This window comes from Copadichromis virginalis, linkage group LG10 (genome assembly GCF_057382275.1).
Source record: "Copadichromis virginalis isolate Kocher_CV1m ecotype Utaka linkage group LG10, C_Virginalis_male_GT1.1, whole genome shotgun sequence".
Taxonomy (NCBI): domain Eukaryota; kingdom Metazoa; phylum Chordata; class Actinopteri; order Cichliformes; family Cichlidae; genus Copadichromis; species Copadichromis virginalis.
Genome location: NC_140627.1, coordinates 11,637,148 through 11,661,600, shown reverse-complemented (window position 1 = coordinate 11,661,600; position 24,453 = coordinate 11,637,148). Strand labels below are relative to the sequence as shown.

The 24,453-nt window shown below is 40.8% G+C and overlaps 2 protein-coding genes across 3 annotated transcripts; both read right to left on the bottom strand.

The window, feature by feature from the left end:
* Nucleotides 1-14: 14 nt before the first annotated feature.
* Nucleotides 15-3,018, bottom strand: prdx5 (peroxiredoxin 5). The gene is made up of 6 exons (XM_085469810.1): nucleotides 2,690-3,018; nucleotides 1,403-1,537; nucleotides 1,191-1,322; nucleotides 998-1,036; nucleotides 851-915; nucleotides 15-346 (listed from the first exon to the last, which is right to left on the bottom strand). The coding sequence occupies exons 1-6, from the start codon at nucleotides 2,783-2,785 to the stop codon at nucleotides 241-243; spliced, it is 573 nt and encodes a 190-aa protein (XP_085325936.1). The 5' UTR covers nucleotides 2,786-3,018; the 3' UTR covers nucleotides 15-240.
* Nucleotides 3,019-5,525: 2,507 nt separating this feature from the next.
* esrra (estrogen-related receptor alpha) lies at nucleotides 5,526-19,801 on the bottom strand. Of its 2 annotated transcripts, XM_085469806.1 has the most exons (8): nucleotides 19,500-19,801; nucleotides 17,753-17,855; nucleotides 11,491-11,874; nucleotides 10,929-11,045; nucleotides 10,709-10,822; nucleotides 9,651-9,818; nucleotides 9,012-9,281; nucleotides 5,526-8,552 (listed from the first exon to the last, which is right to left on the bottom strand). In XM_085469806.1, the coding sequence occupies exons 3-8, from the start codon at nucleotides 11,867-11,869 to the stop codon at nucleotides 8,299-8,301; spliced, it is 1,302 nt and encodes a 433-aa protein (XP_085325932.1). In that variant the 5' UTR covers nucleotides 11,870-11,874; nucleotides 17,753-17,855; nucleotides 19,500-19,801; the 3' UTR covers nucleotides 5,526-8,298. The 2 variants fall into 2 exon arrangements, with proteins under 2 accessions (XP_085325932.1, XP_085325933.1); XM_085469807.1 differs by lacking the exons at nucleotides 17,753-17,855; nucleotides 19,500-19,801 and adding an exon at nucleotides 16,662-16,910.
* Between the last annotated feature and the right edge of the window lie 4,652 nt (nucleotides 19,802-24,453).

Sequence of the window (24,453 nt, the reverse complement as noted above, 5' to 3'; positions counted from 1 at the left end):
AAGAAAACAGTGTATATTGCTTTCAGTGTGCATTTTATTAACTAGGGAGTAACAGTATACACAGACTGATGCACCGTCCTTAGGATTGGCTTTCATGTCATGGTTGTGCGCATTAATCATCTTCTAACTCAGCTTCTGACACCAGCATGGCATTTGCATCAGTCTTTGGGTTGAGGAGGCGAAAGCTTAAGTAGGTTTATAACTGCAACTTTCACAGTAGCTCGGGGTGTGCGGCTTCTTTTATTCAGCTGACAAAATGCTGGAAGCCAGGCTGCAGGTCAGCCCGGTGCCATCTGGCTCCACATTGAGCTTCTTTACAACTCCGTCTTCCACCAACATAGAATATCTGAAACAACATGAAATACACACTCCAATCTACTTTAGGTAAGACCAACAGAACAAATAACAGTTATGTTGTGTGCAGTTTGTCTTTAATCAGTATGGACAGAATTAAGATTGAAAAATCAGTAGAAACTTCACAAACACTGCAGTTATCTGCAACCTTTGCACAATGAATCAATTGCAGTGGTAGAGGTGCAAAAGCAGGTAATGTGCAAAAGGCCGTATGTAAAAGCATTTCCACTCACTCGCTGCTCCACTCTTAAGTGAGCAGTAAAGTGATTCTGGACAGCTATAAAGTCAACATACTGTGTCATACATACTGTGTCATCATAAGTGTACTATTGTGTAGTGACACTGTTAGCACACAGAACTGCACAGAAAGTACTTATTATGTTCAAGGCAGGAATGATTGTGGGAACGATTGTGGGGATATAGTGCATAAACTTTCTTACTGTGCAAACTTGTTATTAATAAAATTCAGGAATTTAAGACAAACAAAAAAGGTTACCTCTTGGATCGCTTATTCCCAAGTACCTGCACGATTTGATCACTGTCAAGTAACAGGTCAACTGCCTAAGGCAAAGAAAGATGAATTAATAGTCAGTCACTAAAGCTTCAAGTAGAGCTGGAATATAAAGCAGATATTGGTTTTTACCTTTGTGAATGCTCCAGTGGGATCAGCCAGCATCCGCACCTGCAGAGGAAAAGTGGCCATAAGCTCAGCATTACTGCATCCTTAAAGTTCATTTTGGCCATTTCCCAGGTCTTTGTCCAAGACTAACATGTCACAGAGCTCTCTAATTGTTCAGAAAAGCCATCTAAATGCAGGTTGTTCAGTTGTACTCTACCTTTCCATCAGCTCCATGCTCTTTTCCCCATGCAGCCATGACAAACGCATCGTTGACAGAGATACATGCTATTTCCTGTATACCTTTATTCTTCAGTTCTGCAGCCTGCTCCACAAAACCTGGGAGGTGAGTCTGAAAACAAAAAAAATAAATAATTAATAAGGTCAGCTGATTATCAATGTGTACAGGCACTGTTAACAGTGTGGACTCACTTTGGAACAGCCAGGTGTAAATGCTCCAGGTACAGCGAAGAGGACTCCTTTCTTCCCCTTAAACAGTTGATCCATAGCCACCTTATTCCCTGGCTCCCCCTCCTGGACCTCCACTGCAGGAATATGTTCACCCACCTGATGAGAGGCGAGATGACAATACAGAACAATGGTGACCTACATTTCACATTACTGAAGTGAGCAATACTAATGTGCATGTCTCTGGAGGACATTGCATGCACTGCTATTTGTGTTACGTTTAGCCTGCACTTGCACAGAAGTGCTGCAGGATGACACAGTGGAGGGAGAGGGGTTTTTCTCTACGTACGTACGAACGATAGATACAAAAACACACCCATCTAATATTCAGCTTCCTATTTATTAATAAACAAGGCTTGCAGGATCTTGCACGGCCACTGGGGTTCTCTGATTGGATTGTTAAATTTGTGATTGACATGACATTGACCAAATAGGTTCAAAATTCGTACTTGTAACTTGAAACTTGAGTGCAGAGTTTCACACGTATTTTTTGGCTAAGTCCACAAACAAATCTTTTTTTACGCACACACAAATTCTTGTTTCACATACAAATCCTGATTTTCAAGTACAAAACTGATTTACAAGTACAAAACTGATTTACAAGTACAAAACTGATTTACAAGTACAAAATATTTATGACCACAATTTGAGCCCATAAAAAAGCCGTATCACCCATAACAAGAGACAATAATCTGAACTGCAATGCACTTGAGTAACGTTATCCTACAAAAAATGGGTTAAATAACCCAATGTTGCAACGATTTGCATGGCCGTGAAGTGAATTCAGAAAAGCTGCAAGTGACCCAAATACAACATATATACTTATACTTGGGTGCACATATACTGGCCGTGATTTTGGCTGTATTTAAAACAAACAAACAAACAAAAGAAAATAGCGGAATACTGCCTTGACGGGCCTTAAAAAGTACCATGAGTGTGCATCTATAAAATAAACAAGCCTAGTCGACTAAAGAGAAGGTGAGATTGATATATACGCAAGCTACGCTCAAAACGAGTTTAACAGGTGGGGGAGGAAGGTGCGGAGACAAGCACCGACAGGACGGCTGTTATTAACAACCGATAATGATGAAGATAACGGCTGTCACGGGGACGGAATTCACACGGATAGTTAGCATCGTGAGCTACAAATAAACAACGTAACCGCTTTATTTAGCAAGTTATAGTAAAACGCACTGACACAGTCGCATTTGGCTCGTGCATGTCCGGCAGCGAAACGCTCGCAAGCCTTACCTGAATCGGCATTTTGGATGTCGGAGTAATGTGCAGTAGTCTAGCGCTCTGGAGCACACGGGAACTTCTGAGTACAGCGGATGTCACGAGGAGCATTGTAGCTGTTTAGCAAGCAAGGTATTAGGAAAGCGGTTGGTGGGGCTTTTATCGTGCCGTGTGCGCTGCCTTAATTTCCGCTTGGACACGCCCAAAGCTCACTTGTCACTCTTACCTCGGGTACAGTTACCTACACTGCTGTCCCACATTAGGTCTGGCTGTAGGTACGTAGTTGCCAGATTTGGGCCCGCTAAGCCTTTATTTACTGCGCCATCTGCTAGCAAACCCACATGTCTACAGTTAGGGCTAGAGACTGAAAGTAGCCCGTGGAGCTATAGCAGTTCCGATAAAGAAAAATAACTTTGCACAATGCAAGGGAAGACTTCACCAAAGTCAGGAAAATGTTATATATGTGTGGGCAGATGGTTCACATATTGATTGTATCAATACCAGTGACGGTATGGGTATCGGATGGATGTTTTGTTTCTATCCTCCTAAATTCCCACTGAATTGTGTTAGTAATTTTTTGGAGGGGGTAAATGACAAAAATATACCTTATATGCTGGCTTTATGGGTTGAAAGTGTCAGCATTGGTATTGGCAATACTGGCCCTGCATTTACTTGGCATTGAGTCAGTATCCAAATTTGCAGTATCACACAGAGCGAATATTCATACTTTTATACTATTAGGCCTTTTTCACAGAAAAAATGATGGTTTGGTTCCATGAAGCCTGTTAGTGAGCCACAGCAGCGAAGTAGTCACACAGTGTATGAAGCCAACCCTCCCAAATCGATCACAGCCCTTGGTTATACACCTGTGTTTCCATTGCTGTGACAAATTAAAAGCAGGCTCTAAAAGGGCTCTTCAGGGACACAAACGCCTTCATTACTCACATCACATTTTGACTGCGTGTATAAAATATGCTACAGTACATTTAGCCCACCATTAAGCTGCTCCTGCTATTTTGGCATCTGTTAAAACATCTTCTATGTGTTTTTTTAGACTTTAAAGACAGCCTTGTGTGTGCGAATGGAATTAACCAGGGCTAAATGTAGTTAACCATACTAAATGATTAAAGACTGAATTGTTATTTCATTATTTGGATCAACCACAAACATTTATTCAAAAATGTGAGTGAGCTTCTGTTGTAACACTGGGCCAAACTGTATTGATTCACTGTTTGAAAATTAAAATGTGTGACAGCATATCTCTATTGGTCCCTGGGGTCTGGCTGCAGTATAAGTCATAAACCCTGTCCTGTCCATGTTAGCAGATGAGACTGGGATAAAACTAAAACAAAACAGCTCTCCTCTTAAAAATTTTTTCAAAGAGATGCTTTCTACCATTATTATTAATTTTCATCATGCTGATTTGGGTACTGGGGGCCTCTGTTAAAATAAGTTTGATTTTAATTACTAAATGCTGTAATACCGGGGAGAAATCTCTATTTGGGAATTACAGACAGAGTAGTGATGTTGAGAGGAGATCCAGCATTTCCACAACAACTTTTATATAGTGACTTTTATATTGTGAGTCAGCAGCATGTGTAAACTCATGGTCCTGGGGCCAAATCTGGCCCTTTCCAAATTTTAATCTGGTCGCCAGCCTGTTCAGGTTCTTGGTAATTTTTTGCTTTGTAGTAATTAATTAAATGTAAAGGCACACCTACGCTGCCACTACAAGATTAGCTTACAATTTGCCAGTTAGGCTATATGATACATGTAAACAACATGACCAAAGGTAGTTGATCATATGATGATTGGCTATGGGAGACTTTTATAAAGCTGTGCAGACAATACTAACAATTATTCTTTTACTTATTTTACATTTCTGTTTCGTTATGCCCCATATTACCAGGATCTGCTATATATTTTATAAAGGAAGGGGGCAAATATACGACCTGGAGGCCAAAAAAAAAAATCTTCCAATCCAAGTCACTAGGTGGCGTTGGAGAATGGAAAAATTACAGAGGAGAGGGGCATGAATTTTGCACTTCATATTACCATAACTCACCATAAATACCAGCATAAACCATTAAATATGTCCCTGTTGCTCACTATTTACTTAAAAAAAAGTGTCTACAATGAAATATATATTTATACATACAAATAGCTGTGGCCATACCGACTCTGACTTTGCCTGGATTAGCAAGATCCATGTCAGGAGGCTACTGGAACAAAGGGGGGATGTTACACAGGAACCTCAAGCTCCACAGTCCTGTGCAGGATCTTTGCTGTTCCAACAACTCTTCTGGACACTCTTTGGATGTTGTTTCTGGGATCTACTTGGGGGCCACTGCACCAAGTGCTCCAATTACCACTGGGACCACTGTTGCCTTCACCCCCCTGGTGCTAAAGAGAAAACCTGGGGGCAAAGCAAGGTCCAATTCATCAACAGTTAAGAGCATGTCCAAAGGTGATATGGTCAAAAATACGACGACACTTACAGCTTCAACAGTGGTCTTCATCACAGTACCCTCATAAAACACCCCCCCTCCCCCCGGAATACACATGCATACACATCCACAGGGAGAGATGAGACCAATGGTATGCGGTGGTGGTGTGTCCATTTATTACACAACACAAAGCACCTACAATAATCCACTCCCTTTTTGCGTCAGACAGTGGAAGATCTCACTTTTTTTTTCACAGTGATTTTTATGTGGACAAGTTTAGACACGGACATCAAACTTTGATCTAAATGGGGAAAAAAAAAAAAAAAAAAAAATAGCCTACACACAGAAATTCACAGCCAGTATCACACAAAAAAAAGAAAGCAGTGTCAACAAACAACAGTAAATTGAGTAAAAAATAGAATTTAATCATTTAAATAGTCTTTCAAAATACAAACATTGATTTGAATTTCTAAATAATATACCGTTTAGTAGCTATTCTTAATTATAACTGGCAATGCTTATATGTACACCGTGGCTATACAAGGAAAGGTGTGAGGTTTGGTAAATTTATTGTATTGCTTATTTATATTAATGCGCACGTATGCAAGTAGACCCACAAATGACTGTATGACGTCAACAGTGACACTGCAAATGGCCCTCCACCCTAACCCCCGCCGTACCTAAAATGCTAGTGAAAAAAAAGAAAAGAAAAATCTACCTTTGCATATATGACCCGTTAATATGGAGAAACTTAGCGGCATCTATGTTTTTGCTATCTTTAAAAAGGTTTGAGAAACATGGCTAGAACACAAGTTTTTCTTTTTAAAAAGACAGACGTATATAAGCTCAAACTTATGAAAACAAGACCAAACAGATCCATCAGTGTCACATTTTGCCAGATTTCCCATTCCACAGTGCCAGCTGTTGCTTATGTAGCACCCATGGATTAGCAGTTGCACTGTTTTAGCTTTACCACCACATCAACTGTGACACACACACACACACACACACTTTCTCTCACGAGGCATTTATGAGCCATACACTCCGTAAAGAAAACAGAAACAAATGAACTGCGGGACATTCGGTATGCCCACTACCCACTTTTTAAAACTGACAACAGATCACGAGTTACATTTGTCTCCACAGTTTGTTTTTTTTTGGCCATCTGGCTTACTCTGCCTCCTGAGGTAGCCTTCTGTAGCCTCACCATGCCACCGGACCTATAGAGCCAAGTAAATTGATCCCTAAAATCACAATCAACCTCAGACGACACACACCTGTTTACATTAAAAACACAATCAGCATTCACTTTATCCAACCCCACAACAGTGTGTTTACAATGTAAATAAAATACCCTTAAATCCTAAAAAGGAAATTGTATGAAAAAAAGAGAAAAAAAAAATTAGCAAGTTTCAAGTCTTTACAAATTTCAGTACACTGTGAGCTGCACAAATAAAATTATAATTGGGGGTGGGTGGTTTTCTCACATTTGCTGGCTTTTTTTTTTGTTTTTTGTTAGTTTTTTTTGTTAAAATGTCCACTACAAATTGCATGTTTCTGTTTATTTCAGTGGAATTGTACATGGCTAAAAGATTAATGGCCCTTTTGGCCACTAAATATTATTTTTAGGGATCTGATTTTATTATCCGACACTGTAGCTTTGCATCGCATGGAAAGCTTACTACAGTGATCATTTATGCTGTAAATATACAAACCTGCTGAACAGTAAGCAGGACTTCCACACATCCAAAAGGGAAGATGTTGCATTTCTTGTTGCCCTAAGCCCATAATTGGGCACTTGCAAAAGTTCAACAGATCAGCTGATCTCATATAAAAGCATCTGAGATCTATGCAACATTCTTCACCACTGCAGAAAAATGCAGCAATGTCTCAACGTACACGTATCAATCATACAAATTAGTGTTACACATCACAGCCCACAAATCAAACAGGACAGACCTTTTCTTTTTTTCTTCAAAAACACACCTGCTGAAGTCAAAAACTGTGATTCTAGTGGAGTAGAGAGGGCAGTATACTTTTTTTTTTTTTTTTTAAAAAGCAGATGAGGCATTTCTTTTCTAATCGCTCGTTGCCACACTAGCTTTAATGTCCAAGAGCCGTGTTCGTCCCTGATCTCAGTGTAGCTCATTGGTTTCGACTGCATACGAACAAACACACATGCTTGCTTGGATGGAAGCCTTTTTTTGTGTGTGCCAGTAGGATTTACATACAACACTTTACATATAAATTAACTTCCAAGCGGAGCATTTTATGTGCATACAGTCTTCATATACACTTCTCCTGGACTGTGAATCCATTGCACAAACTTGTAAAAAGACAGCTGCACTCACACCAGCGGCTTCTGCTTCACAATTTAATCCCCAAAGTGCTGCAGTTTTTTCTCAAATGTTTTTTTTGTTTTGTTTTTTTTTTAAATGTACTCATTTGGCTTCCCTGACCAAACCGGTTTCTACTAGAAGCTCGATTTTTTTGTTGTTTTTTTCTAAAAAGCAGCGCTTGGGGTCCCAAGAGTGAAGTACTACTAATCGAGGCATACAAATAGATGTCTCACCATTTGATCCACATTTTGAATGTGACAGACAATATTCGAGTCGTTATATTGCTTTTAACATATTGCAAGAAATTCCTATGACTTGCCTACAACGGCACACTAAACTATAGTAAATACAAGCACTTAGTGTGCACTTTATTCTGACCCCTTGTTGGACTCTCAAGCATTTTGCCGGGTATGTTATTATGGCTTTTCATGAGCAGATGTAGTACTATTTTTAAGTTCAAAAGCCACATGGTTGCAGTCTGTTATTCGGTACCTACATGTTGTTCTTCAGTGGTTAAGTAACTGCAGGTTGATGCTGTGAAGAAACATGCCGTGAAACGGTTAGAACTAAAAAATATTCTGGCATTTGTGTTAAATGTTCTCACGTGAAGAGCTTTTTACTGAACTCTGACAGTTACATCATTCTGTAAATGGCCAATTTCCACTTCACATTATTTTCCTTTCTTCCTGTGGCCTAAAGGAGATAATGATCGTTTCCTCATTATTAATTCTGAAATGAAAGCTGTCCTTTTCCATAAAACACACATCCACTCTTGAAGAGTAGCTCTCTGTTTGGGGCTTTCTCTGAATCCGCTCTACTCCTGCTCCTGCGTTTCTCTCTAGGGGGAGTCCATCATGGCTTCCAGCATCTCCAGGAATAGTTTGTGCATGGGCACCCCACCCCGGGTCTTGATGCTGTAGAAAGTGGTCAGAGCACGGCCAGCAGTCTGTCGGAGGAGAGGCAACGTTAAAAGAAGACGTCCTGCCCGCTGGGGGTCGTCTGGGCGCCGCTGACATTCCATCTCCAGCAGGGCCTGGTGGAGGAGGTCCCGCAGCTTCTGCACGGCCTCCATGTCCTCGATGTAAACAGAGTCTGACAGAACAACAGGGAGCACATGGTGAGGGAGTGTGGAGGGTGCTGAAATGTTCTCAGCTTTTGTCACAGAAAGAGAGGCTGCCTTGCCCGGTAATTGACTACAAACAAACTAATGTCAGTTGTTATTTATTCAACAAGCAGGGCCTGTAGTTAGCACTCATTGTAGGTGGACCTCTGAGGGACAACTACATAAAGGTTATGAGATGGGTAAACAAATCGCATCATATTTACACTACAGAGAGATCATTTGTGAGTTATTCAGCTACAGTGCGGATACCTGCAAGAAAGCAGAAGACTAGCCTTTAAAACTGGGAATATACAGTGTTACAGTGCACCTACCACTACAAGCTACAACAAAACGCTTCATAAGATGCGAGAAGTAAAGGATGTGTCAAAATACTGAATTCTGATTTATATGTTCCCATAGCTGCTTGTCTGCAGCTGCAGTAAAAGTACCTGAGTTGGTGAGTGCGATGGCTTTTAGCATGACAAATTCCTCCCGGTCCACGTTAAGGGCACGGAATCGGCGAGCGAGCTGACTAATAGCTGCATTAAGCTCTGTCAGTCCGGCTGCACGTGACATCTCCTCGTCAAGGACAAAGTCCTCTGCGAACACCACCTCGTCCTCACAGCCGAGCGAGCGGTACGCTACGCCCAGCACGAGCACCTCCAGCCACACTGACTGCAGCACTGACATCTGGTCTGCCAGAGACAGAGACAAGAAGCCTGCAGGAGAAAGCACAAAGAAAGGGACACATTTAAATGGAGGATGATGGGTTTACTGGTACCAAGCTCCAAATAATGGTTTAGATATTTTAACCAGCTTCATATGGGAATAAATAATTTCATCTGAGCTCTTAGAATAAGGTCCTCGTCTCTTGACATTAAATGCACACTGATTTGTTTTGACTGTACATTTTCTTTAAATTTATTCAGCCTTTAGAGCCACGCTCATGCAGGCCATTCATAACAACAACAATCAATATTCTAGTCATGGTGTGACTGATGCTCTTCAGCGAGCCTGGAAGTCTCTTCCGCTGTTGCCATGCTATTGCTGCCTCTCCTCCCCTCCTTTATTCTCTCTGCATCTCTTACCAGGAATGTGTTTGGCCCAGCCGATGATCACAACCAGCTCACGGTCAGCCAGGTCACAAAGGGTGGTGAGCGTACGCTGGGCCGTGTCCGGCTGCAGAGGGTCGGGCATGGCAAATAACTTTTCTGGCTCTGCTACTAGAAGGTGGGACACGATGATGTTGGAGGAATCTGTCACAAAAACACACAACAAACGATGCATTAATTACTGTATACATTCAGACATGTTGATACCCACAACATCAGCACTGTCATTATCTAAACAAACGCATTCAGATATATTTTGATGATCTCCATTACTCTTCACTGTATTATACGCAGCGCTCTATGTACAGTATATAAATATGGATTTTAAAAATAGGCTTAGGATCTGCCAGCTTTGCCTGCTGCTTATGATCATTATTCTATGTTTATACCACAGCCAGATTCATGTAGCTTGAACAATCCAGGTCAAATTACATTAAATTAAAATCATTACAGAGCCAAAGCTTTTCCTGACCTGCTGATTTAAAGAGTGAAGACTAACAGTGAACCACATCAGGCACTAGGGGGAGCTGTGTTGTAGCTAATTCCAGTTTATTTGAAATGTTTTGTGTGTTGCTTTTATTTTCTGAGGAGCTTTCCTTTAAAACTTTACATTTTTAAGGGGAAAATTGTTCATTTCCAAACACATAAATCCACATTTTAACGTTAACTCAGTGCAAAGGGGAAAAAAATCTCCCAAATTAACCAAATCCATCTGTATTTCTCCCTTTTTTCTACATCACTATCTTTCATCTTCTTTCAACTTCTTGTCATGAGTAACTTACTCCTGGCCCGGGCTGCGCTCTGCCTGTTAGTGATATGCAGTAGACATTTCTGTGAAATTTAGTCACCATCAGTGTAAGAATTCACGAGTTATAGCCAAAAAAGTGTTTCATGTTGCCACGGTGACCTATGACCGACTACTAATCAGTGCATCCTTAACTCGAAGGGAACTTTTGTGCCACATTTGCAGAAACTCCTTGAAGGCTATTTCATGACACACACAAAAAAGCATAATACAATTTATCAAAGCTCACTTTTTTCGCTCTCCTTTGTCAGCGGTAGAGGAGCACTCTGGTATGTTGCATTCTCCACTTCTGGGCGTCTTTTGTACTTCTGCCTTCCACCCCTGACCCTGTCCAGACGAACTCCTACATTGTGCAAGAATCAGCAGTTCTCGTTTAGGTCAGCAATAAACTAAGCAACTGCACAATAATGAACATATTGGAATAATAATCAAAGTCTGGTCACACTCACCCTCTTTAAGCATGCCTACTTTCAAGCACTTGGTGAAGCGGCATGCCTGGCAAGCCTTTCTGCGCCTTTTAGTGATTTCACACTCATTTGATGCTGGACAGCTATATTCAATGTTACCTATATGAAGAAGCAGAAAATGTTAATCTCAACGAATGTACAAATAAATTCGCGAAGAAGCAAGTGCCTATACTCTCTCTTATCTTTCAACCACACACACATTCTGCTATTCCTCTTTTTTTATGTCCTACACTCCGACTATACCAATCCTCATACAGAGGTGTGACAGTGATTTTGTTACACTCTCTGGAAAGTTACAGAAATAATGTCAGGAGTTCATGAAGGTCCCAGAAACAAGCAACAATATGAAAGATTTTCAAAACTGCATACATTTCTTGTTTTTTGGGACAAAATAGCTTCTTTTTTTTTTGGAAAATCAATGAGAAGTTTTAGCGGTATTCTAGAAAACAAATACGTGTTTTATACTCTATGTTTTGTTGTGAAAACATTTAAACACATTTAAAGTGCTTTACCTGTCACTAAAGCAAACTTTACCACAACACACCTTGAATGGTTCTCTTGAAGAATGCTTTACAGGCCTCACACGATGCAACACCATAATGGTAACCTGAGGCCACATCCCCGCAAACGAGACACAGCCTCTTGGGAAGCGTGCTCAGGGCGTACTTGCATCGACCTGCCCCATTTCCAGCGGAGCCCTCCTCTGCCCCATCGCCACCCTCATCCTTGAAATGGCAACGCAGAGCTGGTGTGTACAGTGGCGGGGAGTAACGTTTAACGTTGTCTCCTCGGGTCACTCCGCCTCCGCTATGAGAAGAATCTGAGGAGGCCCCGCCAGGGCTGGTCCGACCTCCCCCGCCTCCCTCTGGACTACTTGGTTCTGCCTTTATGTAGACATCTGACCGACGCTCACGGGAAGACATGATGTCTGCAGGGCAAAAGGAAAAAGAAATGTCAAAGTAAATAATAGCACAGAGACTTTTAACTCACATCTATATCTCTGAGAAAATCATCAGTCACAGATTTTCATGATAACAAACAAAAGTAATAAAATGATAAAGCAAAGAAAAAAAGGATGTAAATAAACATCTCAGTAGTGTAGTGCCCCTTCATGGGCTACAACACTTTACCATATTCCCACCCCAGTCTTTAGTCCTTCTTAAAGCTTTTTAAACCATCAAACTGTTTGCACTACTGTGTGGGATTTGTGATGGTTTGAGCATAAACACTGTAATCAGAAGGAAACAGGCAGCAGAGAGAAAAACATTTCATGTTGTGGTGATGCAAATGCTGCTTTAATCTACTATCAAATTAACCTCAACTAACCTTCCCTAAACTAAATGGTAAATGGACTGATTCATATATAGCACTCTTCTACTCTGAGCACTCAAAGCACTTTTCACAACTTGCCTAATTCACCCATTCTCACAAGCAGTTTTTTTCTATGCTCTTTCTATCCAACATTTACACTCTGATGGATGCATCTTGCCCAAAGATGTTTGACCTGCACCACCAACCTTCTGATTAGTAGGAGACCTGCTCTACCACCTGAGCTATATATGTATGTGTGCTTAAAAGTACAGTGTGTAAAATCTTACAGCAGATTGTAGCTCACAGTCTACAATTGCTGTAATCAGACTTTTGCATAATCTTAGCCACTGTAGGACAAAGACATTAAAACACATTACGTTTAGACTGTACCCCATAACAGCAGCCATTATGGGGAAACGCAGAGCATCTGGGAACATGTTTCTTCTACTGTTGCTGCATAAAAACATTTTTGTACAAACTAAATTTGAATATATTTAAATAATATCGACACTTGGAAAGAAATCAGGAATGAAAAACTGATAAGTGTCAATGAAATATTTTCTAGAATTTTACATTTTTTCCCTCCAGTCATCTCAAACACTCTTGTCGCCGTTCATCTGTAGAGAGTACAGGGTGTCACTTTGTTGTTTACCCAGATGTCAATATGTGCCCGTGTCTATTTATTCTGAATGATTAAAACTTTGTAAAATGAGTCTATTAGGAATCTGTAATTCAGTGAAATGTACTTCTGCCCAATAAAAGCAACACCGAGTATCGCTGTTAAGAATGTCCTGAACTTTTCTGTCAGTACGCGCTGCTGTTTTTGTTTGTCTGTCAGCTGTTTCTTTGAAGAGGATCAAATATTTCTGAACTCATACATGACATGAGAATGTACTCACACTGTTTATCAGAGAGAAAGTCCAATCTTTAGGACACTCAAGCCTAACATTAGCTGACACAGCGTTAGCTTTTAACCAGTTGTTGTTGTTGTTGTGTAGCCAGCTCGTCGCCAGCTATCCAGAGACGGGAGGGTCATCTGCTGACAGATTAGACCCCTGACTTCAGCTCAGGAGATGAGGCTTGAATGAGAAGCAAGGGGATATTTTACCCAGATGCCAGTGGTGTTGTCTCTTTCATTTGTGTTTTCACTTCTTTGGTCAAGGGGACCCCCTCTCAGATGATGAAACATAAGTATGAACCTTCCTATTTGGAGTCTGAGGATGCAAACATAAAATAAACTGTCCCTCCAAATGCTTGAGTTCTCCCTTCCTCAACCTTTGACATACTACATATGTGGCTGGTCCTCTACATACATACAAGAAAATGCCATTTGGCTTCTCACACAATTTAAAATACATCCTCCACCAATTAAAACAATTAATTAATTCAAGCACTCCGCAAATCAATGCCTGAACATGTGACTGCATGAGCCAACTGCAGCTGCACCTGGCAGCTCGAAGTTTCCTGGACTAGTCTGGATGTGTAACACTTCATTAAATGGCTGATGCACAACAAATATTTAAATGTCTGGCACAGCAGAAAGCAGATAATCATCTAGTGACTAGAATTACTCCCTACTTTAGAGAGGTTAATCAAAAATAAATCATATTCAGCAACACAACTTATTCAACCACAAACTGCAGTATGCACAGACATGAAGGCCAAAAATAAATGAATAAATAGTGCAATGGTTGCTGCAGTGAACTTTCCAACATCAACTCAGCCATCCTTAAAAGCGAGCCTTTACCGAGCCTCAGCAAATCCATCCGCACACTGAAATCATCAAAGTAATCACGTTCCATTTGGCTAAAGGCGTGTGTCCACCAAACACTGTGAGTAAGCAAGACTTCAGGAAAACGGTCACCATAATGGACAAAAGAGCGATTCTTGAAGTAGTAATACCTGACGAGTATGTGAAACATTACTGGGGAAAAAGAAAGGGTTTATCTAGTTCTTTGAGTTTTATTCGCATCCATCATGCAGGTGCAATGAATTAAGTAAAAAACTTCATACTATTTGTCATCAAAGATTGGTTTGTGAACATTAACAAACAGGAATGTGGTGCAACACAAAAGTGAAATCAGTGGCCTGTTCATTTAGTACAGTTTTTTTTTTAAATGTTTCTTCTAAAAAACACACTGAATTTAGATAAATAAGTAGGTCCAATTTTATTTTGACACAAAGATTTGTACAAACGTGAAATGAAATGCATGAAAGTGCAACAAAAATATTGTCAACGATCTTAATGAATAATTATGACAAATAATCATGACCTTAATGCTGAACAAAATAATCATGATCATCATATTGGCCATAATCTTGCCTTCTAAAGATATTAATGAAAGCTATCAAAAACACGTCGCACCTAATAGAACTACACCTCTGTCATATTTCAAGTCATTAAGATGTCTAAGGTGAGTGAATGGAGGCCACTGTGCTATAAAGAAGTCACTCAATCACATAACTTGTATTCAAATAAGTAAGCAAAAGTAGTAGTCTGTAGTTCTAACTTAAATTATGCTAGCAAAAATAGTAAACATGTTATATTTGGGATGTTTATGAATCTCAATACAAGCGTATAAAAAAGTTAATGAGTCTCAGTACACAGTCGAGATGGCATACTGTGCACTGCACCTTGAAATGCACTCCAGCGAAGGAGAGAAGTACGCAGAAGATGTTGTTTGACATAAAAAATGAAAGAGAAGATTCAATTACCCAAGTGAACATGCACTTCTAATACCAAAATCTGCATCTCTGTGAGTAATTCTGTGTAATGCTTTTAAGCTCAACTTAGTTTTCAAATGTCAGGGTTCTTAATGTCAACCATCCATATAAAATAAGACAATCAGCTTAAGAGCAGTCTGATCTCTGACATATAATGTAATAATATCAATGGGGCATCTGAGGTTTCTCGTCTTTATGTAACTTAACAAACTGGTGGGCGAGTGTTTGCATGCACAAACTGACCACCGCTTTGCCCAGCCCAAGCGAGGGTCATCAATTCAGAAGAGAGCGGATCACGCCTGTATTTAATCACTATAAAGACAGACAGTTGATAAATTGCCACCAAAACACTCTTGACATGTTTTATTATTCTACCTGAAACGAACTTTGTTTTCTTGATTTGAATTGTGAAATTGAGAAAGTAACCGTAACGTGAGCATGAACTGTCTCTTAGCTTCACCTCTTAAGCATTAATGCAGACCCTTACTTGAATGACTGTGTTAATAGATCACTGCGTGAGGACGTTGAGGAGGATTTCTGCAGTCTAAATAGCCTCAATCCAGTTAAGTCCTCAGTTTCTCTTGCACACATAGTAGCAATCTACTGCAATTATCCAACATTTTTCTATTTGTTTATCAGGTGGGCTGATAATCCACTCAAGTCTCGTATAATTACAAAACATGTGACTGTGACAACAAAAACAGTGAAGATTCTGAGGCTTTTTGTGATATAATCAATAAACATCAGTCCTGGGCTGGTCAGCTTTGAGTGGTTTAACTCTGTCAGTTTAAAAAATTACTACTAATTACTACTGTGTCAATAATAAACAGCCTCTTGTTCAGACATATTTAACATCAAACTGCACTTCTAAGACATGACCATCAGAAAAGAGCTTTCTGTCTTTGCTGATGGGAACCACTGAGAACAGAACAGAGAACCTCAGACTGAAAGCACACTATGAGAAAAACAGTCAGAGTTAGTCAGTCCTACTAACAGTGTCAGTAGGTACTTCCCAAGCAAGTAAGCCTTTATCATACTTATTGCTGCAGCAGATAACCCAATCCTATGGTTGCTGGCATACAATTTTCTTTGGAGTTTGCCCTCTCTGTATATGAGAGCTGTTTGGCAAGCCTCGGACACGTCAAAGAAACTTATCCTGTTTAAAGTTTAGCCTACCTGGACTCACTGAAAGCTCAGTTAATCGCTCAACCAGACAGTACCAGTAGTAGCACATAAACACAGATACTGAACAGTGTCATTTGGCTTTGCTCGGACTTGAGTCAGATCATCAGGTCACCATGTGCACCGCTGGCCAATTCGACTTCTTCTTTGGGAAATGTCGGTTTCTTCATAGAAAATGTTAACAAGCATGCGATGATAGCTCTCTGGTTACTCATTGATTCGACTAAAGCAGCGCGTAAAACCTAAAGAGGTCTGCTAAATAGCTCTGTTATCTACTTTATCAGCCATAGAAACGCGTGGTGTTTGCTGTAAACTAATTCCAGCGTGTTTGGTGTAACGTTAGCATGAGCTAGCTTCAAGAGTAGCGAATACATAAATGATAACTGTATGTTAGCTAACTAGGCTAGCTAGCCTACGTTAATCCTGACTATCCAGCTCTCTCCCCCTAGGGCCGAGGTTTATTTTGGTCACTCTAACCCGGACTAGGCTGCATCTTACCTGAGCGGTGACTAGAGCAGCACTGAACGATAAGTCTCCCCACGGTGTGCTATCATGACACAGATCCAGCAGAAAAATCAGTATCCAGACCACCAGCTCCTGCTAGCTCATGCTGGCTATGTGCGGAGATGGGCCGGCCTACAATCGGCTTTCCCTAACAGCTGGGAGGCGATGCAGGCTAAGCACATAGTAACACTTTCACACTGTCATCTGTAAATGTCTCATTTTAAAAGTTAAGCGTCATATATTTACTATATTTTTTGAATGGAGTAAAGGAAGATCCCAAATTATACTGATCAAATATAAGATGCTTCATTGCCAGCTGGAAATCTGATTGGCATTGTCAGAATTATAAGTTAGCATTGTTAATGAAGGATGCAATTAAACTTCTAAACTGTAATATATATTATTTTTGATCAAATGTTTCAGCTTGCTTAAACTAACAACAAAGTTACAATAATCTAGGGGAAGACAGCTAAACTTTTAGCTCCTGGTGTTACACACAAATGTATACTGCTGAAGATGTGTTTCCCCTCACACAGTATCCCCAAAACAAAAAAGAAATTTAAAGTGTCACTGAAGAGCCACAGGCTGATACATTAATTGTTCTTTCTTTCTGTCATCTATCCGCCTCTTGCCCCTCCCTAACCCATATTTTCTGTTTGCAGAGCAATCACGGCCTGTCGTTTCAAGTTTGTGCCCTCATGATATAATTTCGACAACAGACCAAGAGAAGTATCTGTGTTTAGCTGATGAGCCTGCTTTTCTCAAACAGGAACATGTCCTGGAAAGTGTATGACTGCAACAAAACCATCATAATATACGGGTAACATATATAAGTAATGAAAAATACGGTTGTGGCACTGTAACATTATTCTCTGTTGTTTTTACTCAGCCTCAATCCTTCTACAAACTTGCTCATATCTGTGCATGTCCTAAAGGCGTCAGCTGAAAGTCTACCACAAAGTCTACCTTTATAATGACTGAATTGTGAGGAAAAAGAGGCACTTGTTAACAAATAATCCCAATTGAAACACGGCATAACGGTGTAACATTTCATCAACATAAAAGGTGACGTAGGAACAGCTTACCTGTTTGGTGACCTGGAGCTTGAAGCCTGTGTATGTCTCACTCCAGAAGAGAGCTCAGTAAAATGATATTGCTGTGGGCTGAAGTCTGCAGTTACCGGGACACCTGCGAAGCAAGCAAACGCTTCTGAGAGTATTCCCAAAACTTGCAGCCAAGCCAAAGAGTTTGCTTTTCATGTTTGCCCTTTGTGCTTTGAATGGTCAAATCCCCACAAGGACACCGCGTCCGGCCTCATAATGACCATAATGTATGCAAACTCGCAGCAAATGATTGGCAGGCTCCTAACAATAACTGTGGAGCTAATCTTCACATGATCCAGAGGAAGCATGTGCTCTGCCAACAGTTTTTGTTTCTTCTCTAATGAGGCGTATGGATACACCTAAAACCAACTGTCTTTCCAAAAATACATAACCCAGCCTATCTATCCAGATTTTTACACACACTGCTCATACCCTCCCCCTTTACACTGCGTGACACACTCCAAAGGTCACAGTCACAGGAATGCTTGAAGGGCAGACAGAGAAAAGCCAACACCTTGTCTTTCAGTCATACAAAGTTATAAACTTAAGTTTGGTGATAAAGCTATGTAAATAATTAAATTACTTAGGCTTAAAAACAAACACAAAAACCCCAAATGGAATAGTATTCCAGCTTGTTGTTAAAGTCTAAATATGACTGTTAAAAAAATGCCATATCCCAAAAAAGGACACCTATTTTAAGCAACTTTAAAAGTGTGCAAGGCTCTTATATATGAAAACAAACTGAGATGCTTTTCCCATTTTGTCTGGAGGTTAAAACAGCTGACAATTTCATTTTTATAAGTCGTTTCAGTTTCAGACTCTAATCCCAGTAGACTGTTGCACCCAAACAGCTCCTTGTCATAAATGGATTTCCAAGTACACTTTCTATTACATAAGCAAAAAGTCAAATATCACACCTCGACAAGCTCCTTATGTCTTCAACCGTTTAAAGCTTTCTTATCGTGGTTTTGTCAGGGGTAAGGTCTCCGTCAGTGACATCACATTCACAGACGCGACACTAAACTCAGTTTAAGGGTTTTAAATGCGGCGCACTGTGGAGACAGGGAGAACAGCACCCAGGGGTGACCTTGCCTTACTGATCTCGGACCGGTGAAAGGTTAATTGCCGAAGTGGATTATGCCTTAAGATCAGGGATCTCAATCCTGGCCCAGGAGGCTCGACAACTTACATAGTTCGGTGTGTTAAAACCGAGAGAAATATAACTCGGGAGATTAAAATACACAGAAGAGAAGTTAAAGTGTGAACAACTGAAGAAGAAGTGCCGGAGGGGCATTCTGCACATGAGAACTTGCTGTTTAAGTAACAGCATGCAAGAAAGAAAAACAGAAGAAAACACTTATCATCTGCATGTTGGTCTTTATTTTCTACATTAACGAGTGTGGCTTACTGGTGACTAGAGTACTAACCACCAACGACTCCTCTAGCATTTATTGAAGCATGAATTAGTCCCAAGGTATACATGTGTTATAAGCTTGAAATATGGCGTGCACTGCAAATTATCCCACAGTGTAGGCTATTAACTATTTTCCGGCTCGTGTCCCATATCCCCATTAACGTGGTCAGGCGAACTTAGAGCTCTTTCGGGCAAATCGTGCATGCACATCAGGCTGTCGTCAAGACAGCTGCCACGTCCAAAAAACACTAATAATGGGCAAAACACCCCATGTGTGCTCAACCTCGGAAGTGTAGGCTAAGACAAGATACTTACTAGGAAATGTAAAAACATCACGGGGTCGTTTTTGTTCTTAAATATTTGAGGTCAGTCAAGTCTTTGCGGATTGCAAGTCCACTGGCAGTTGAACTGGATTAATGGCGCCGTAAGAGCCTCGCGACGTTTCTCACATCGCATCACGATGTTAGCATGTAAAAAGGGAGATAACAACAACCGGCGACACAATGTCTTCGCCCGGCTGTTCGGCTCCGTCCACTGCTGTTAAAAAATTCCCGTCTTCGCCTTCCACAACTGAGGTTGTAGCTGAACCTTAGCGTCAAGTCTCCAACAAAAACAGCATCCACATCCGGTAAGAGTATTTCACAGCAAAACTCCGTCGACATATTAAACCTTTCAAACATTTACCAAGCGGGAAGATGACCAAAAATAAAAAATAATCCAGTACAAAAGTCTCCCTCCTTTCCGTCAAATCCGTAACACATTTTTAAAAAGATAGAGACGCTGATATTCTTAAAACGAACTCTAAATGCTGCTTTTATTTTAACAGTTCAACTTCCGGCACACCTCTGGCTTTCTTCCGCGCATTTGACGGAACTCAGTGACGTAGCCTGGATCTCGTGCCTGCTCTCCTCCCTCTGCCACAATTTGCGTCCACTGGGTCTCCGTTACGTCTGCACGCACCTACAACCCGCGTCATCCGCATTTTAATAAGGGCCTGCAACTCGTGAAAAAAATATGACCCACTCCACGTTAATTCGCGTACAGTCAAGGTGTATTCATTCATTTAGACGAGCTGCTTCAAAGTGCTGATTTCAGACCATTGAGTGCTTTTTATAGCAGTGAACCCTTCCACACTAAAGAAAAAAACCCCACGGCTTTCATATTTGCTGTGAGATTAAAAACACGGGTCTGTTGTATTATTATACGTTTTGTGGCCTATATTCAGAAAGCCTTTATGCTTAAAACACCATAACGAAAATGGCTTTCTGCAACATGCTTTATTATTATAATTATCACATTAGCTATAGGGCACAAAATGAGGCTGCATGTCCTTTCCAGGACACCTCTGTGGAAAATGTAGTCATGCTTTTGGTCTTGTGACGCTGACCCGTCTCACTCCGCCGCTGCACAGCATCTGGACATGAGCCAAGGAAGAAGAGATGAGGAGAGCTGTGCCAAGGGTTGAGAAAGTAAAATAATTAAAGGATAGTAGTCTGAATTTAAAAAAAGGAAAGAAAAGAAAAATACTTGCTTGGAATACAAAGTTCGCCCCCTGTGTTATCCTGTATGGGCTTTTGTGTAAGCCTGCTCTACCAAGGTTCACTTTATTTGGCAATTTTATTATACAGCAAAGAAAACAAACGATTTTCTTTTGTCAAACTTAGAAGCCTCCTGCTTCTAGAAATAGTCTGCTGCCCCCTGCGCTCCCCAACACGCCTGGCAACAGCTGGCATTAAGAAAGCAGAGGAGTTGTCACGAAAGAGTTGAAAAGCTTTTCTACTGGTGTGGTGAAAGTGGAGAGGAGGGGGAGGAAATCAAGAAAGACAAAGAAATCGGAGTAACCATAGTAGCCTATTATTTAGATATCTCCACCCCAAAGCTGCCCGGCGTGATCCGGCTCTAATTATAGCCCAGTATACGTTGGTTTCAACTGAAGCAGTGAGCGCTGTGTCCGAGGTGCGGGACAGCAGGCTCGCTGTGGTTACATAGATGCGGCGCGCTCGCGGGCAGGATTTTCGTGGCGCGCGCCTCACAGGGAAAACTGACGGCGGTGTCACTGCGACCTTGAAGCAAGGTCATTCAGCCTGTGCTGCAGAGACTGCAATTCTTCTGCGGGACTGCATCACACTGCTGCAGACTCTGCATTATCCGGTTGGAGGCGAAACCCGTCATGCTATGTTCGTTAGATTTGCGCACAAATCTGTTTAAAGCGTTTTGTACGATTGTGTTTAGCGTAATAATATAGGTCTAAACACGTGACTGCGCATTGAGTGTGGATGTGCGGGAATCAGAAACCTAAAAAAGAAATAGAAAAAAACACAGTGAATGCCAGATGGGGTCCCTGCGGGTGCTCCTCATAGGGGGTCATGACCTGAGACAGGTGTCAGCTGATAGGCTACATAAATTCTAACAAGAAGCTCTTTTTTTCTTTCTGTATCCACAAAAGGCACTGGGCACTGCATTAGTGAGTCATAGCCAGCACGACTGACTGAAAACAGTCTCCACCTATACTACAGACGCTTATTATTAGACTACAGGCTGTAGCAGGCTGATTCCAGAGTGGGGCTGAACTCATTTAGTGCACTTAGATCCACCTTAAAACTTAAAAAAAAAAAGAAAAGAAAAGCTGGTCATACAAATTCAGCCATCACCAAAAAATGCAAGAACATGCAAGGGGGAACATTCTCTTCACAGATGTTTTATGCTGCTCTGCTGTGCACATGCCACGTTGTAGTGGTTATGAATAGCAAGGTCAATGTGCGCAAATGTGGGGTGAGATCAGAGAAGGCTGATTTGATTATATGTTCAGGATGGTCATGTGAGTGCTGACTAACTCTGTCAGTTTTGTTTGAAATGACCTGTATCGGACCGTGACTAGAGCTTCAGTGTGTCCTCGTTATGGGGCAGCTTTGGGGATATGTCTCTAACTGACACTACACTACAGTCTGTCTCTTCTTTTTTTAAAAACCTGAATACAGAAAAGCTTACATATTTACAATCCTATAAAATATTTATTTATTTCGATTTTAATTTAGAGTGGAATTATTCTTTAAATCCAGGCCAGTAGTGCTTTAGCCCACCCATGTGGCCACCACTCGACCCCTGGTGGCAGCTCGGGGAAACTGCAGCAGCGGTGCTGATGACGTTATAGCAGCTGAGCAAGTGTCCTCCAGTTAAAGGTCACCCACTGCCACTGCACATCATCGCTGTCTCCTGACTTCCTGATTGCAATGCCAGAACAGTGCCTTTTCTTTTTAGACATCCTGCGGGGAAAGTGTCAGATTTCCAGAGGCCGGTCGACCACTCCGTTGTTTTCTGCGCTCTGCTTACTCACCACGCAGACATGACTGCAGGCTGCAAGTGTGGCATCTAGGTGGTCACAAACAAGCGCACACAGAGGGATACATTTCAGTTTTCAGTTACAGATTAGATGTGTGAAGTACAGTTGCATCTTTGACATTGAAGGTTTGCGCCACCTGCTGGCCGTGTTTAGAGAGAAACAAGCTGAGGAGGAGGAGGGGTGTGTATCTACATTAGTGACAGTCTCAACTTTTGTGTATCTGATATTTTGTAACATTAAGGTACACCGGCTTTCCTTTAAAAAAAAAAGGATACATAGAACAAAAGAGCAGCAGTCACACTGTACTGCTGCACTGTGTTTGTCCTTGGTGCCATTTTCAGGTTGAAACAAGCTAGAATTTCAAACAGACTATCATTTACACGAGTCAAATGAGCAGCTACACAGCACATTCTTAAAAGGATAGACTGACAACTCAAAGGTCCATGCTATAATGCTGTTTATACACTGCATTATGTGTGATATGCAAGTCTGACAGCGTATGCCTGCTTTTGTCTCCACCAGCCTAACCAGGCCTATAGAATGCATTAAAGTCAATGCTCGAGTTACTTTATCGTGCTTAGAGTGATACTTTTTCTTCTTATTGCTGTTTGTAGCTATATGCCATGTTTTCTGCCAATATGGCTGCACGCTAAATATAAACTTTTACTTCAAATGTGATTATTTTTGACTCTAAACTAAGCATCTGTTCAGTTGAGGAAGAATAAAGTATTCTCAAATCATCCCCTCAAATTAGAAAGTGATTTTTAAAAGCATCTTCATTTTACCAGTGTTTTTTTTTTTAAACCATTGGTCCTCAATTACCAAACATATACATTAGCCCGTTCTTGCATCATTGTGATGTCATAAATAAATAATGATGAATGATGAATAAATAAAAAGTGTTTTGTACAGTAATCTCTATGTCCTTTTATATGATATATTACTTAATATGTTTATTGAATTACTTTATTTCAAGGTCAACTATGACCTTGGGCGCCAACCATGAAGGTCAAGGTCAAATGCTTAGCCAGCCTAGTTACTCGTGTCCCTCATACAAGGCCTTGTATATTGTGAAGAAGGTTGAAGACCATCCGTAAAAATCGTGGGTATTATAAAGTTTTTACTGAATTTCACATTGACTGAATTTTCACCAAAATGAAATCACCTTGAGCTGTTTCCTGTATCTACCATCACACAGAAATTGGAAATGATATCTGGTAAACTGTGGACACTAGACTGCTAACAAACAGGCAAACAACCAGACAAACAAACTGAACTGTTTACATACTCCCTGCGTTTCCAGGGAGAATGAACTGAAATGAACCCATTCATCCAGTTTCTTAGCTGCTTATCCAGTTTAGGTTTGCAGGGGGGCTGGAGCCTACCTGTCATAGGGCAAAAGGTAAGGTACACCCTGGACAGGTCACTAGTTCATCATAGAGCTAACACGAGGAGACACACAAGCATTCACACCCACAGCATCAACAGTTAACCTAACATGTATGTCCCCCATACAAATTCTACACAGAACGGTCAAAGTAGCTCAATGGATTTAAATTCAGAAACAGGAATGAACAGAAGTGTGAGAGATGGGGGATGATGCTGGAAATCTTTGAAAAATGTGAAGAAGAAAGAAAATTGAACTTTTAAATTTATTTCCATGTGTTGCACCTTTTCCTGTTGGTAAATACTCCACCCCTCCTTGCCATTCCTACTACAAAAAGGAATTAAGTAGAGATAAACAAACTAATGACAGAAAAGCCTCTGTTTGTCACTATCTACTATAGAGATTTGGGGTTTTATTATAGTGGGCCCACAGTTAAAATGAAAATATTTTTTTAATATAAATAAGATGATTACTATATTTGCCTATTGGTAATAAAATGCTCAATTCATTTCTTGTTTTATTAAAAACAACTTTATTAGGCA